Genomic DNA, 17,471 nt, shown 5'->3' on the forward strand with positions numbered 1-17,471 from the left:
CTACCACTTGATTCCCTGAATAACATATTCTTTCTGAAGAAAGACATTCCTAACACACCAATACAGATTCAAGAGCATGCATCATTTTCAGTTTTATTTTGTTGCCACATACATTTAAATTAAATAAAGAAAATCCTGACTCCAATCTTCATAGTTTGCTACCTGCAACTCTTCACTGACATGACTTCATACCAAGATGATTTACCTAATTATTTTTTAGTTATTATTTGGTGATTTATAAAATTATAAGTTAATAAGTGTAGAATCACTTTTTATTTTTATTTTGTATTAATTTAATAAATGGAAATATTGATGACAAGACCATAGGATAAGAGGGGTAAAATTCCACACAATTCCCACCACCAGAACTCAGTATCCAAACCCCTCCCTTGACAGCTTTCCCATCCTTTTTTTTTTTTTTTTTTTTAACTGAGTACTGCTCAGCTCTGGTTTATGGGGTGATGTGGTGGATTGAACAAGGGACTTAGGAGCCTCAGACAGGAGAGTCTCTTTGCATAACCATTATGCTGTCTACCCTCTGCGAGCTTTCCCATTCTTTATCCCTCTGGGAATATGAACCCAGAATCATTATGGGGTACAGAAAATGGGAGGTCTGGCCTCTGTAATTGCTTTCCCACTAAACATGACCATTGACATGTTGATCCATACTCCCAGCCTGTCCCTCTCTTTCTCTAGTGGGGCAGGGATCTGGGGAAACAGGGATCCAGGACACATTGGTGGGGTAGTCTGCCCAGGGAAGTCAGGTTGGCATCATGGTAGCACCTGGAACTTGGTGGCTGAAAAAAGAGTTAAGATATAAAGCAGAACAAAATGTTGACTAATCATAAACCTAAAGGCTGGAATATTGCAGATGAATATTGGGGGTTTCTGTTTTGGAAAAAGTTCGTAGGTCTATTTTAAGGTGTATAATTTTATAACATTCTCACCACCAGAGTTTTGTTACCCTCACACCCACCAGCAGAAATGGCAATAGATCTTGTAGGTCACAGACATGCTTTAACTATATATCCACATCTATCTATCTATATACCTATCTACCTTTCATTTATTTACTTAACCACTTTTATTCACTGTTATGACCCTCCCTTCACTTCCTTTCCAAATCACACTTATGATTTTTACTACTTCTGAGTGTACCTCCCTTTCGTTCTTCCCTCTCAGATAAGCGAGGCAGTGCCTGTCTTTCTTGTGTGTTTTCCTGATTTCTTGCATTTCAAAGATGTTATATTTTATTTATTTATTCATTTTTATTAGATAGAGACAGAGGTAAATTGAGGGGAAAGGGAGGTAGAGATAGAGAGAGACACCTGCAGTCCCACTTGACCACTAGCAAAGCTTTCCCCCTGCAGGTGGGGACCAGGGGCTTGAACCCGGGTCCTTGCGCACTGTAGTGTGTGCACTTAACCAAGTGTGCCACCGGCTGGCTCAGAGATGTTATATAGTGTCCCAATGACAAAAATATAGTGTTCTGATGACAAAATTTCAGGGTGCAGTGGAATTGAGGTTCAGAGCTCCACTTTGGCAGTAGTGGAGAAAATTCTTCTGGGAGTGTAGAGTGGAGGAGTTCTGGCTTCTGCAATTGCTCTGCTGGCCATGTCTTTGGCAGATTGATCCATAGCCCCAGTCTCTCTCTGTGTCAGCCCACAAGTGTATGTCAGTGACCTTGTTCTATGAAAGTACACATCACCTGCTATGATTTTCAAAAACATAATGCAACTAGATATAGATCTGTTTTGGTGTCTTTCGAGATAACACTGTTGATTAAAAAAGCAATGATTTGGGTGGGGGTAGATGGCATAATGGTTATGCAAAGGGACTTTCATGCCTGAGGCTCCATGTCATAAATTCAATCATACCAACATAAGGCAGAACTGATCAGTGCTCTGGTAAAATAAATAAATAAATAAATTTTGGTTATTAAAATAATAATACTATTGTAATTATTAGTAATAGCCGCATTTTTGCAGTACTTGCAATCACTATGATATCATCCTGGAGGTCAACATTATACTTTCTGGTTCTATGTTTTGGGGTTCTGTGGGAACATACTAAAATTTCTCCAATGTCACACCCAGCACTGAAAGCTTGTATGGCTTCAACTCTATCAGTCTCTTGAAATGCATCATTTTCAGAGTCAGCCATAATTAGTCTCTAGCTCATAGGCATGAGAGCTAACCATTTCAACCAGGGAAGGCCTTAATCAGGGTTAAGCTGAGAAAGATACTGGGATCTGAGAAGATAGCCCATTCCCTCAAGGGAATTATCCAAGAATTTGGAAGTGTAGGGTGTAGCCTACAAAGGATATAAATAGGTAGGTTCTTAAGCTGGGAAGCTTAATCTCTACAGTCTTCGTGTTGGTTCTCCAGAGACCTGAGTTCTGAGCATATGACCAAGTTCATCACCGCTGGTAAGTTACCCTCTTCTGCTCTGGGCCCATCATGTCACCTGTGGCGACTCAACTATGGTAAAATACACAAGGGATGAAGGGGATACTTATATTTTTCCATAGTTTAAGTATTTTATTTTATTTTAATTTTTGAGATAGATTTAGAGAGAAAGACACAGAGAGCAATCCCAGAGCACTGCAAAGCTCTGGATTTTGGTGGTGCAGGGGACTGAACCAGGACTTAAGAGCCTCAGGCCTGAGAGTCTCCTTGCATAACCATTATGCTCTCTACCCCTGCCCCTTTCTATTTTCACATGAACAGATATCAGAGTTCTCTGTTGCCTCTTCATAGTCGTAATCTGAAATGTGATGGTTTATATGCTCTATTATCCATTTATCCACATATTTACTTATTTTTAAATACTTATTTTTTCCAAAGCATTGCTCAGCTCTGGCTTATGTTTGTGCTAGGGGGATTGAACTTTGGACCTGTGAAGCCTCAGGCATGGGGATCTGTTTGCATAATCAATATGCTATCTTCCCTTCCCTCAAAGTTTTTAAATGACAAATAATTTTGGGAATTTTATGCCTTTATATTTAAAGTGTTTACTTGTTATCTTTGTGTTCTTGATTTTTTTTTTAATTGGGAGGTAAATGATTTATGATACAGTTGTTGACTTGTTGACAGATGGGTACAATTTTGAGAGAGAAATCAGGCCTATCATCTAGGAATAGGAACTCCGGATCTGGCCCATGCCTATCCCAGTCTCTGTCCCCTGAGTCCCGTCTTTGGAGCAATACAGAAAACCAGTCCAAATTTTGCTTTGTTTCCCCTTTCCATCTTTTCATTTGTGTTTAGTTTGTTTTGCCACCAGGGCTATTGCTGGGGCTCAGTTACTGGAAATAAATCCACTACTGTTGGCAGTCATTTTAAATATATTTTTTTCTTTATTTGATAGTCAAAAAGAAACAAGAGACAGTGAGGGGAGAGAGAGAGAGAAAGCTGTGCTCTCATGAAGCTTTCCTCCTGTAGGTAGGGACTTGGATCTTGAACCCTGGGTACTACAATGTGTTAGTACCTCAGGGTAAGTCACACCCAGTACTGTCGTTTTTTTGTTCTAATTTCTTAAATTTGTGAGTGAGTCATTCCATATTCACCCTTATCTTTAGATTATAGTTACATACTTAGAGCTCAAGTCTGTGTTACTGGAGCTGTTGTTTTTGTTGCAAGAATTAAACTGAGCGGGCTGAGGGCAGATAGCATAATGGTAATGCAAACAGACTCTCATGCCTGAGGCTCCAAAGTCTATCCCCTGCACCACCATAAGCCAGAATTGAACAGTGCTCTAGTTTTTATTTTTTATTTTTTTAAAGAATTGAACTTAGGGCGTCATGCATGCAAGGATTACTGTCTTTGGGCTACATTTACTGGTTCATATTTTCATATAAGTAAGAACTTAAAAATAGATGATAGGCTCATCTGGGAGGTGGTGCAGTGGATAAAGCATCAGACTCTCAAGCATGAGGTCCGAAGTTCAATCCCCGGCAGCACATGTACCAGAGTGATATCTGGCTCTTTTTCTCTCCTCCTATGTTTCTTATTAATAAATAAATAAAATCTTAAAAAATGGGTGATAGGGTATACTTTTTAGTTGGAATTTTTTAAATTGATTTATAAAATGGAAACACTGACAAGACCGAAAGATAAGGGTACAATTCCCACAACCTGAACTCCATAGCCCATCCCCTACCATGATAGCTTTCCTGTCCTTTAGCCCCGTGGAAATATGAACCCAGGGTCATTATGTGGTGCAGAAGGAGGAAGGTCTGGCTTATTAGCTAAGAAATCTAGCCCCTGGTATCTCTAATGTATGTAAAGAGATGCTCCATAGAGTTGTATGTTCACTGCTTTTTGAATGGAGTTCTCAGTTTTATATCAGCATTATAGTTGCATGACTATTATAATCTCACATCAAAATATCTAACTTAAAAAGAATGAAACCCTTTAGGTTGGTGACTCTTTGGTTCCTTGAACTGATCTCTGACTGTGAACTCTCATAACTAACTGTGGAAACCAAATATGAACTACGACAATCCATCCAGTCTCATACAACTGACCATTCAGAGCCTGCTGAAGGATGACAACTTGGCTATCTCTTCCCTGAAGGACATACCTGATGCACTCTTACCCAGTCTGTTTCTGAAAGCACATATTCAAGGATGCTACAAGACCCTGAAGGCCATAGTGCTGTCCTGGCCCTTTGAAAGACTCCCTCTGGGATCCCTGGTTCATGACAGGGCTCCTGAGAATCCAAGTTTCAAAGCTGTGATGGATGGAATTGATGTCCTGATCAAGCAGAAAGTTTCCCCCAGGTAAGGAGGATCCATAGTCTGAGAGGGTCTATATTTCCTATAATATAGCTGGGTCAGGGAGAGTAGAGGACCATTGGGACCAAGGCTTCTAATGCCAATGTAATAGCTCATAGCCCACTGGGGAGCTCTCCTCAAGAGTTGATTTTTGGCCAGTGCTATAGTTCCAGTGTTGAGCACACAGGTCTCTCTCTATATATCTCTCTCTCTCCTTATTTGTTTTTGTTTCTTATCTGTTGGTATGACTTGACTGAGCTGTCATATATTGGGGTAAGGAATTGAACCAGCACTTTGAAGCTTCAGGCAGTAAAGTCTTTTTGTAGAACCATTATACTATGTGCCCTACCATTTCCATCTTTGTGAAACTCTCTAAATAGTTTCAACAAATATTCCACCATCAGAGAAAGTCCTGTAGTTTCCATGCCCTAGTTATAGAACTATTGGAAAAGAGAGAACACAAGCAAAAAGAAGTCTTCTAACTTGGCTTCATTGCAGTTACAATGAAAGTATATGATAGAGTTTTTATTTCCTTGATTTAGAGAATAATAAACTTATAATGGGAAAAATAGATCTAAAATGTCATTAGAGCAATGGCTTGCTGAAATAATATCAGACTTAGGCTGTCTGATCCTTTCAAATGTTAGCAATAGGTCAAATACTGTGTTCATTTTTTACAATTTCATCAGTGTCCTATTTTGCCCAAAGCAGGTGCAGATTACAAGTGCTGGATTTACAGTTCACTGGGCAAAAGTTCTGGAACACATGGACTGGATCCCACCTCCAAGCATACTCACAAAAGAGAGAACTGATGTCTGAGGGAACTTCAAAGAAAGAGAAGGCCACACCCTACTTGGAGGTGTGTGTAGACCTCTACCTTGGTGAAGAACAAGTTGATAGGTTTTCCACCTACTTGCTGAACTGGACCAAAAAAAGAAAGGGAGTGCACCTTTCCTATAAGACAGTAAGGATACATTACCTGACCAGAAAGTATTTCAGGTTTCTGTATGCCGTGTCATGCTGTGACATCATGGAGCTGGGAATCCATTGTACCTTGCCATTCTCCACCCTGCGCATGCTTGCTAACCTGCTGGGCATGCTGAGTAACCTCAAGAGAATGGTGGTCTGCATCAAGATTCCTACTGCAACCACCCCAGAAAAGGCAGAATGGAGGTTGCTGTCTATCAACAATTTCACATCTGAATGCACCCAGCTACTTCATCTTCAAGAGCTGTACCTGGAATCTCCCTCCTTCCTCAAGGATCATCTGCACTGTCTGTTCAGGTAGGACTGTGTCCCCGACAGAGTAACTGTACAGGAGACACTGGGTCTCCAGATTCTTACTTCACAATTCTATTATTTACCATTGTTTATTGTTATTATTGGCCAGATTGCCTCTCAAAATAATAGTATATGAAAGTGCTAGAGATTAAACCTGAGACAACTGAAGAGTCAGGAATGAAGGACATTTTATATAACTACTACACTCTTCCACTCCTACCCATCTCTCTCATCCTAAATATTCCATCAGACCTTAACCATGAGAAGGCTCAGGACAAACTTTCACAGTTATGGAAGGAATATCTTCCTCAGATGCTTGGTGGGATATCCAGTCTAGTGAGAGTTGTTGGTTCTCAGTTTCCTGTCTGAAGAGGTCTCTTAGATGACTAGACAACTATAGTGAAGGGTTTGTGAAGAAGAGATCCCACACTATGCCTCCAATTCCTGAACTGTCAGCTGTGAGCAGGCAGCATTGTGAATATACAGACAGTGCAAGCAGAGGGCACTAAAAGTCTGTATCTGAGGAATGAGGAAATTAGCAGAATATATGCTGAGCATGGAGACGTGTCACAGAGGCACTGGAGACTGGCAGGTCACATCCCATACATTCTGTGGGACCTTTTCCAGGTTAGTTCTGTGACATTACTCACAGTAGTCTCACACAACCTTGTTATGGTGAATCTCCCATTCAAAGAAAGTGTGAGGGAAGCCTGAGAGAGTACTTTCATTTGGATCCAATTCTGCTGTCAAAGTATCAACATTTTTGTAAAAAGTGGCCAGTTCTTTCTTAGTATGCTCTAGTAAATTCGGTAATTGATACATAAAAACGGTGTGAATTTCTCTACTTAGAAATAAAGAAATAGAGTTGAGGAATTGCAATAATGCAAAGCCAGGCTCATGAATACAGGGAAAAGTGTTCATTAAGAAGCATTATACTAATTGTGGTCAAGAGTATCCTTGAGCCTTAGCACATTATGACCTCCCACAATATTGATACTCTCCTGCCAAACCCATGGTCCATCCTAAACTTTCTTTCTCTCTTCCCAGGTGTTTTAATACCTCCTTGGAGGTCTTCTCACTCACTAACTGCAGATTTAGAAAAAAAATATTGACTCACGTGTTCCAAAGCCCATGTATCAGTCAACTGAAGGACCTGTGTCTGAAGGGAGTCCCCTTAACCTCTGTCAGTAAGTGCCTGCGATCTCTGCTGGAGGTAAATGCATCCACCCTCCAGCATCTGGACCTGGGTCTGTGTGGCCTCCAGGACCCCCAGCTTGAGGTCCTGCTCCCTGCCCTGAGCAGCTGTTCCCAGCTCAGATCCTTCAGCCTGCATGGGAACCGCCTGTCCATGGCCACCCTGGAGAAGCTGCTGAGCTGTACCTCGGGCCTCAGCAGGTTAAAACTAGAGCTCTATCCAGCCCCTCTGGAGAGTTTCAGCCCACAGGGAGTTTTGCAGCCTGCAACATTTAGGTTGCATTGTACTCAGATCATAAAGATTCTCAAGGACCTTAGACACTCCAGGTCCATTGTGGTGAGCACTGGTCAATGTTCTTCATGTGCTGAGAAGATGTTCAGAAATGGGGAGCCCATCATTCTACCCTGCAAGTCTTGTGTCAGGAAATTTAAGAAGCTGTCAATAGAGTGACAAGAACTGACATCTCATCAATTTTGTTTCTCACTGTGCACTCAACCCTGCTTCTGACACCCAGGTCCATGTGACGTCAGGAAACAAACAGACCCAGCATCAGTGCTAGACTGTAGTAAATGGATTTCACTTTGGAATTTGAAAGGGTCTTTAGGGAATTTTTCTTTTTTTATTTTTATTTCTTTATTGGGGAATTAATGTTTTACATTCAACAGTAAACAATAGTTTGTACATGCATAACATTCCCCAGTTTTCCATATAATAATACAACCCCCACTAGGTCCTCTATCATCCTTCATGGACCTGTATTCTCCCCACCCACCCAACCCAGAGTCTTTTACATTGGAGTGATATGCCAATTCCATTTCAAGTTCTACTTGTGTTTTCTTTTCTGATTTTGTTTTTTAACTTCTGCCTGAGAGTGAGATCAGCCCATATTTATCCTTCTGTTTCTGACTTATTTCACTTAACATGAATTTTTCAAGGTCCATCCAAGATCGGCTGAAAACGGTGAAGTTACTATTTTTAATAGCTTGTAGTATTCCATTGTGTATATATACCACAACTTGCTCAGCCACTCATCTGTTGTTGGACACCTGGGTTGCTTCCAGGTTTTGGCGATCTCAAGTTGTGCTGCCAAGAACATATGTGTACACAGATCTTTTTGGATGGATGTGTTGGGTTCCTTAGGATGTATCCCCAGGAGAGGAATTGCAGGGTCATAGGGTAGGTCCATTTCTAGAGGAATTTTTCTAGTCTAAAGAGAATTATGAATTTTGTAAGTAACTCAATCAGAATTTGGAGCTGTAGTTTGTGTTGCAGTCCTTGTGGGAGATTTTCCTTTGTGAATGTTTCCTTTTTGAAATGTTGAAAAATAAAATGGATCTTAATGCAATGGTTCTCCTGTCTTACCAGACCCTATGATATCTCCAATAACTGTTGCAAATAAAAGTCTGTGAGTACTCTGTGATAAAACACCATCTAATGACATGATAGAGCACAGCTGGGTCCTAATTCACCTACTGGCTTCTTGAAATATTTATATTCATTTATTTATAGATAGCAACGACACATTGTGAAAATCAGCTGATATTTTAAGTAATTGCTTTTTTAAAAAAAATTTTATATTTATTTTATGTATTTATTCCCTTTTGTTGCCATTGTTGTAGTTATTATTGTTGTTGTTGTTGTTGTTGGATAGGACAGAGAGAAATGGAGAGAGCAGGGGAAGACAGAGAGGCGGAGAGAAAGATAGATACCTGCAGACCTGCTTCACCGCCTGTGAAGCGACTCCCCTGCAGGTGGGAAGCCCGAGTTCGAACCAGGATCCTTATGCCGGTCCTTGTGCTTTGTGCCACCTGCGCTTAACCTGCTGCGCTACAGCCCGACTCCCAAGTAATTGCTTTTTTAAAAAAATATATTTATTCCCTTTTGTTGCCCTTGTTTTATTGTTGTAGTTATTGATGCCGTTATTGGATAAGACAAAATAATGGAGATTGGAGGGGAAGACAGAGACGGGATACAAAGACACTTCACCTCCTGTGAAGTGACTCCACTGCAGGTGGAGTGTCGGGGGCTCAAACTGGGATCCTTACCCCTTTCCTTGCACTTTGCATCACCTGCGTTTAAACCGCTACAATACCACCCAACTCCCAAATAATTATTTCTTTTTTTTAATTTTTTCACTATTTTTTAAAATCTTTATTTATTTGATAGAGATAGCCAGAAATTGAGAAGAAGGGAGAGACAGGTAGAGAAGACAGAGAGACACATGCAGCACTGCTTCACCACTTGTGACACTTTCCCCCTGCAGGTGGGGACCCGGAGCTTGAACCTGTGTCCTTGCACACTGTAACATGTGCACTCAAGCAGGTATCCCACCAACCGGCCCCACAAATAATTATTTTTATGTGGTTTTAAACTGTGTCTTGATTAACAAAATATCAAAGGAAATTTTAATTTATAGGGATTAATTAGGATAAATAATTTGAGTAAATCTTTTATGGGATAGGAAGGCTGGACAGCCAAATGGTTATACAAACATAATCTCATGCCTGAGGCACTGAGGCCCCTGGGAATATCAGCTCATTTTTTTTCACTTTGCCTTCAGCAGCTACTATGGTTCAAAGCTGGAATCTTTGCCAGAGGCATACTGTCTCTTCATAGCAACTATGTTATCTCCACTATCTAGCATATTTTATTTATTTCACTTACTTTTTTCATCTTAGTTGATAGAACAGAAAAATGTTAAGGGGAGATGACAGAGAGAGAGAGAGAAAGAGAGAGAGAGAGAGATAGCTTTAGCTCCACACCATTGCTTCTGAAGGTTTCCTCTGCAGCTTTGTATTGGGACTACAACCTGGTCCTTGCTCTTGGTATAATGTGTGGTCAATGATGTGTAAGCCACAGCCCTCTCCCTGCATAGAGGTTTGTTTCAGGGTGCCTGAATTCCATACTGAGGCTTTAGGTGCCCCTTAGTGAGGAAGCATCCCTTTCTTTAGTCACTCTGTGGAAACAAATATTCTTCTCTTCCAGAAACAACTGACAGATACTTCTAGAGTCAAAGATTTTCTTGCTAACTGGAAACTCTCCTGTTACAATTAATGGAGCCCACACCATTATTTACTCCAGAGGCCTGGACAAAAGACACCAAGCAAAGACTGCCTGCTTTGCTTCAGGGCTGAGGCTGCTAGGCTAGAGGACTAGGACTGGGCTTCACTTTCCTCGGAAGTCAGGAGACTGAGGCCCACTCACTTGTTGGCATCTGGTGGGGTCCAGTGAGTTGATGTCCCTGGAGGTCTCTGGCCTGTGGTGACCTACACTAAGGGCACAGTGTAGGCCAGGCTTTCCATGAAGGCAGAATCCTCCAGTGAATGGCACCCTGGAATTGTTCCCTGTCTTCTAGTTAATGAGTGAGGAGTTGGGAGTTGAATCCCACCGTGCATGGGAAGCAGCTTGAACATGTGCTGAAGGGTCTCATGATTGTCTGAGATTGAAGAGCCTTGGAGGAGGAGGGGAGGCCTGAGACGTGGATCCTCTTCAGTGATTTCAGGTGAAAACTCTCATCCCCAATCTCATTCCACCACCTGCTGGTAGCTCATCCCTGACAGACACAGGATTGACAAGACCAACTTTTAATTATTTTTGAAATATCTGTTGCGTATGCAGGCAGTAATATGCTGGCTTAATTTTTTATAACTATTGAAATGTCAAATGTATTAATATCAAAGAGATATAATAAAAATATATATATATATTACAGATTTTATTTATTTATGAGAGAGGAGGAGAGAGAAAGAACCAAATATCACCCTGGTACAAGTGCTGTGGCATTCAACTCAGGAACTCATGCTTGAGAGTGCAAAGCTTTATCTTGCGCCACCTCCCAGACCACGCAGAGCTATATATTTTTTAATGTTGGTATTGAATTAGCTTTCCATAAAAAATGAAACACTGAAATTGCTGTTTCACTGATTCTAGGAACATACAAGCCTACATTCAAACATGCTGTTTTGGGGGAGTCGGGCAGTAGCGCAGCAGGTTAAGCACATGTAGCAAAAAGCCAAAGATCCAGCCTAAGGATCCCAGTTAGAGCCCCGGCCCCCTACCTGCAGGGAAGTCGCTTCACATGGGGTGAAGCAGGTCTGCAGGTGTCTGTCTTTCTCTCTCCCTCTCTGTCTCCCCTCCTTTCTTGATTTCTCTGTGTCCTAGCAAATGACAACAACAATAGTAATAACCACAACAACGATAAAAAAAGAAGAGCAACAATAGGGGAAAAAATGGTCTCTAGTGGCAATGGATTCGTGGTGCAGGCACTGAGCCTCAGCAATAACTCTGGAGGCAGGGTGGGGGTATAGCATAATGGTTATAAAATGAGACTTTCATGCCTGAGGCTCTCAAGTCCCAGGTTCAATCTCCCAAACCACCATAAACCAGAGCTGAGTAGTACTCTGGTAAAAAAAAAATGTTAGGTTTTTGTAATAGCCAAGAAGTGTATGACTGAGTAAACAATTTATGGACTTACAGGGGAGATAACACAATCACTTTGAAAGCATTCTCATGCCTGAGGCTCTGAATTCCCAAGGTCAATCCCCCAACCACCATAAGCAGATCTGTGCATTGCTTTGGTTCAAAAATAGAAGATAGAGGAGAAGGAGATGCTTATGTTTTTGCCTGTGCCTGACATTCAGTATTCAGGTGACGTTAGCAGTTGTCTTGGGCATGGTGTCATGGCTGGAAAAAAGACCAGGAAGTTGGATCAGGGAAGAGAGTAGCTCCCAGATATGGGAAAAGCATATAAATATTGTTAACTGTAAACCCCATTGATCTGATCTGGAGCCCATATTCAGCACAGGAACCTATGTAATCACTGTAGCACTGTAGGTCTGAGCTCACATTCCATGCTCACGGCTAGGAACATACCAGGCTATGCCAATTTCAAGACCCATCATCCTCCGGTGATAAGCAGAGTATGCTCTCCAATCTCCCTTCAGAGAATGGAACATTCCCTACGATTGTTGATTCACACTGAGGGCCATTTCTGATAGGGGCTCACAGAGGGCTCCTTTATGTTGTTCCTGGAGATGCCTAGTGACAGTGGCGAAAGGGATCTGTTAGAGGTCTAGGCCCATCATGTTTGTGTGGGAATCCCAGGACTCCCTGACCATTCATCAATTTTTAAACAGGTTCCTCATCCTCCCTTTTTCAAAGGCAGCAGAAAAATAAATAAATAAGAAAAATTGCTTTACTAATATCATTGTGGGATGGAGAGATAGGACCCAAGCATCACAGTGGCACATGTCACACCAGGGTGGAACTCAGAGCCTCATGGTGGAGAGTCAGGCATTATAACCATTACACTATGTAACCCTTCACTAAGTATTTCTTACCCCTTTCTAGGAAACTTTTTAGTTGTTTCCTAAATCTGTGTATGGTAACATTTCAAAAAACATGCTTTGAGGAGTGGTAGTAGATAGCATAATGGATATGCATAGAGACTTTCATGCCTATGGTTCTGAAGCCCAGTTTCAGTCCCCTGCACCATAAACCAGAGCTGAGGGAGTTGGGCAGTAGCACAGTGGGTTAAGCTCAGGTGGCACAATGTGCAACAACTGGCCTAAGGATCCAGGTCAGAGCTCCCAGCCCCCTGACCTGCAGGAGAGTCACTTCACAGGCTGTGAATGCAGGTGTCTGTCTTTCTCTCCTCCTCTCTGTCTTCTCCTCTCTCCATTTCTCTATGTCCTATCCAATGACGATGACAGCAATATTAACTATAATGTTAAAAAGAAACAACAACAGCAACAAAAGGGAATAAATAAGTAAAAAAAAAATAAATAAACAACAACAAAAAAAGAGCTGAGCTGTGCTCTGATACAATGAAAGCAAAAGCTGTTTTTTACCTTCTGAATGGAATAGACAATTTTGAGGTTAACCAAGTCCAGTAAGTGCCAATGGTGTGTAGTTTCTTAGTTACTTAGGTTATTTATGTGATCTGGATATTCTTCTCTATTTTGGAATTAATATCCATGTAAGCTGTGTCAGGGAATCCTATGCTGGGAGGAAATTAGTGGGGAAGTCATTCTTTCCAGACACTCAGTAGGGGAAGAGCCCACACTGCAGACCTGGGCTTCATTTCCAGCCTGCAGGGGCAAGAGGCTGTGTAGAGTGAGGGAGCACAGCCTCAGGGGATGGGCAGTTGCTGAGAGAAATAAAGTGAGTGCACCAGGGGTGAGAGGCTGCTGACTAAGCCAAGCCAAAGGACTCCTGCTTGAGGGTGTCTAGGAGAGTCAGATACCAAGAGTGGACAGTGAGGCCTTTGATTAAGGTACTATGTGTGTGTGTGTACTCTGCTGAACTGATGCACTTGACTTCTCCTTTTGAAAGTCAACAGTAAGAATAGCTGGCATCGTTTCATGAGCTGGAGCCTCAGGTCCTTGTATCAGTTTAGCAATAACTCTGGCTGAGCTGGACTGGGGATTTGCTGCTCACGTGCAGATTTCTACCTCTTGGCCACTTCCTGGCTGCTGAAACAGTTTCTCTGTGTTTTGAAGCGAACACATTTCAGGTTTAACTATGCCTCCAGAAATGGTGATGTTTTGGTCTTATATACTTGTGTATGCTCTCTGGTCATCATTGTTTAAATACTATACTTGATGTGAAATCTATATATCTATATATCTAAGTCTATATTGTGAGTACTTATGTAAATTCAATATAAATAAAAAAAAAACTTAAAGTACAGGGTGGGATAGATCACATAATGATTATACATAAACTCTCTCATACCTGAGGCTACGAAGTCCCAGCTATATAAACCAGAGCTGTACTCTGGTAAAAATTTGAAGAAAGTAATAATACTAAAATAAAAATTAAAAAAGAGAGATAGAATCAGGAGACGTCTTGTATTGTAATTGAGTCGTTTTGGGGGCTGAGTGGAGAAGTATAAAGAGCTCTGAATCCCAATTCTAGCAGTACTTCAGCATGTATCAGCAGGACTCTGATTATTTGTTTGCTTTTCTAACCTCTCCAGCTCTTCATTTAATTCTTTAGTCTCCTTACTAGTGTTCTGCCTGTCTGATGTACCTGCTCTAGAGAGTGGGGAGTTAGCCCCCTACTCTGAGGATATTGCTCTGGACACACTTCCTCAGGTGTCTCAGGGACGCTGTCGCTTGATGTGCTGCCCTTTCCCTGGGCCTAGATGTTGAGCACTGTGAGCTACTCATAGTTGACTGAGTCCCTGGACATTATGTAGCTTGTCCTTCTGTTTCATAGTTGTAATTAGTTTGAAATCCATAATCCACCGTATTAAATATGAGCAAGGTGTCCCTATTCCCCCTCAACAGGGGCTCAAAAGATGGATTTCCATCCTTCCCTTTGAGCCTATTCTGGTCTTTTTGGACCACATAGGTCTGATGCAGACAGCATGTGATTGGTGCATTGTTGTTAAAATTTTCGGAGGCTCTTGCTGGGTGGGTAGCTTCACAGCGGGTAACAGAGACGTGGAGACAACGGCTGGACAGGGAAGCTGTATTTCTTTATTCAGGAACCACGATTCATAAACTAAGACAAACTAATCACCAAACAGAACTCTGCTGTCTCTTTGCGGTGGCGCAAGCACTCTTTCTTACTCTGGAACTCAGGAACTCTCGGACTCAGGAACCCTCTGAAACTCTGACACACTGGAACTCTCTCTTACTCTGTAACCCTGAAACTCTCGAACTCAGGAACTCTCCAACTCTGGCACTCTCGAACTCAAGAACCCTCTCCCGGGGTTCCTATGGGGTGGGGCCAAGCGGGCCCTCGAAATTAGCAGGCCTGATCCAATTCTCTTGGCGGGGGGAGGGCTAGAACAAACCAATGTATAGCATACGACAGTGCATGATCTTGATCCACATTCCTACTCTGGGCCTTTTCATGGGTGAGTTTAGACCAGGAATATTTAGTGAATTTGAAATATGTCATTCCCTTTTTTTATGCTGGACTATAAGTGTGTATTTGCTTTTAGAAGAGACTCTTGTAGCTCTAGCCTGGTTGTAATTGATTCTCTCCGTTTTTCCTTTTCTGAAGATATCTTTACTCCTGCAATGAATATGAGAGAAATCTAGGGGAGAGTCTTAGTCAGGATTAGCCTGAGAGGATTTTGGGATCTAAGGAGGTATCCTCTTTTCTCAAGGGAATTATTTCTTCCAGATATTTGGAGGAGAAGGGTTTAGCCTGAATAGGATATAAAAGTGTAGGTCCCTAAACAAGGAAGCAGAGCCTTCCAGCTCTTCAGTCTTCCCTTGGGTTCTCCAGAGACCTGAGTTCTGAGCACACAGTCAAGCAACTATGGTAAAATACACAAGGAATTAGCAGGGGTTACTTTTATATATATATATATATATATATATATATATATATATATATATAATGTATTTTGTTTTTGAGAGAAATACAGAGCAAGAGACACACAGAGAAACACCAGAACACTGCTCAGCTTTGCCATATGTTGGTGTATGATCTGAAACTGGGACTTTAGAACCTCAGGCATGAGAGTCTGTTTGCATAACCATTATCCTATTTCCCCTTCCTGCTTACTTTTGTTTTTCCATAATTTTTTTCTTTATCTTTTATAAATAATAATAGTAATAATAAGCCTATATTTGTGAATGAGGTAGAGATCAGAACATGACCTGCCTACTAGTGGGTGCTCCCTGGATGAACTTCTCCCTTTCTAGGGAGAACAGAGTTCAGTATTTGATATTTTCTCTTCATAGATTCATTTTTATTCCAAAATGTGATGGTTTGTGCACTTGTTTATTCATTTTTCCAACTTTTTAAATGACAATTTTAAAAATGTTGTTCCTTGACGTCTTCCTTTTTTATTTGGACGTACATGATTTACAATAAAGGTGCTGTCAGAGGGTTGCAACTTCTCATTTCATCAATAAAGATGTCTGTAAATCACTCTCACCCCCAAGTCAGGCCTATCGTCTAGGACCAGGACTGAGAACTCAGGAGTGGATCCATGCCTCTCCCAGTCTTCCTTCCCCTGAGTCCTTTTGTTGCAATACCCAAAACCAGCCCTGATTTTACCGCATGTTCCCCTTTCTATCTTTTTAGTTCTCTGCTTGGAGTAACATGATTTGTTTTCCTTGCCATCAGATCTGTTGTTCGGGCTCTCTTCCTGCACAGAAACACACTGCACTTTGTCACCAAAGAGTGAGAACCAGTGGGGATCTAATGGTGGAAAAGAGGGTGTGACAAGGAGAGGGGTGGAACAAAAAGAGAGTGAGAACCAGTGGGTATTAAACCAGTGCCCTAGAGGCAGGGCAGGCCTGAGGTAAAACAGTGATTATGTTAATAGCCCACAGCCTTAAGCAATGGAGCAGGGGGGGGATGGTGTACTCCCCAACATAGACCTAAACTAGACTTCCTAGATTCTTCCAACTTGAAGACCCAAAATCTCACCTGTTATATTCTTAAGTTTTGGTTCCTCAATATTAAACAATTTGCTCTGCTTTGTATCATAATGCTTTTCAGCCATCAATTTTCAGATACTACCATGATGCCAATGGCAACTCCTTGGGCAGATGACCTCAATAATGTGTCTTGGAACTCTCCCTCCTCAAAGCCCTACCTCACTGGGGGAAGACAGAAACAGGCTGGGAGCATGATTCAACCTGTGAATGACCATGGTCAGTGGAGAAGTATTTACAGAAGCCAGAAGTCACACCTTCTGCACCCCATAATGATCCTGGGGACATCCTCCCAGAGGGATAAAGAATAGAGACAATTCCAGTGGAGGGGCTGGGATATGGAACCCTAGTCGTAGGGAGCTACTCTCTTCCCTGATGCAGTTTTCCTCACTTTCCCAGCCATGACATCACCTCCCCAGACAATGACTTGTTTCCACATGTATATCACGTTTCAGGATCATAAAAACAAACAAAAAACTAGAATAGCTAAAGGCCCTTTGTAATATAACTACAATATGCCTAAAGGTACCTACAAAATGGAGGACCCCCCAACATTTCATCTGCACTATTCCAACCTTTAGGTCCATGATTGTTCAACAATTTGTTTGGATTTGTATGTTAACGCTCTTTCAGCCAACAGGTTGCAGGTTCTAGGATGATGCCGACCAAACTACCCTGGACAGAAGACACCTCCAATGTGTCCTGGAACCCAGTGCCCCACCATACTTGCAAAAGAGAGAGCCAGGCTGGGAGTTTGGATCTCCCAGTCAATGTCCATGTTCAGCAGGGAAGCTATTATAGAAGGCAGACCTTC

The 17,471-nt window shown here is 41.7% G+C and overlaps 1 protein-coding gene across 1 annotated transcript; it reads left to right on the forward strand.

Moving 5' to 3' along the window:
- The first annotated feature begins 4,487 nt into the window (after positions 1 to 4,487).
- LOC132541470 (PRAME family member 7-like) lies at positions 4,488 to 7,700 on the forward strand. Its single transcript, XM_060202377.1, has 3 exons — positions 4,488 to 4,780; positions 5,486 to 6,058; positions 7,103 to 7,700. Exons 1-3 carry the CDS (start codon positions 4,488 to 4,490, stop codon positions 7,698 to 7,700), a joined length of 1,464 nt encoding a protein of 487 aa, XP_060058360.1.
- The last annotated feature ends 9,771 nt before the right edge of the window (positions 7,701 to 17,471 follow it).

The sequence above is a fragment of the Erinaceus europaeus genome, chromosome 11 (genome assembly GCF_950295315.1).
Source record: "Erinaceus europaeus chromosome 11, mEriEur2.1, whole genome shotgun sequence".
NCBI lineage: Eukaryota > Metazoa > Chordata > Mammalia > Eulipotyphla > Erinaceidae > Erinaceus > Erinaceus europaeus.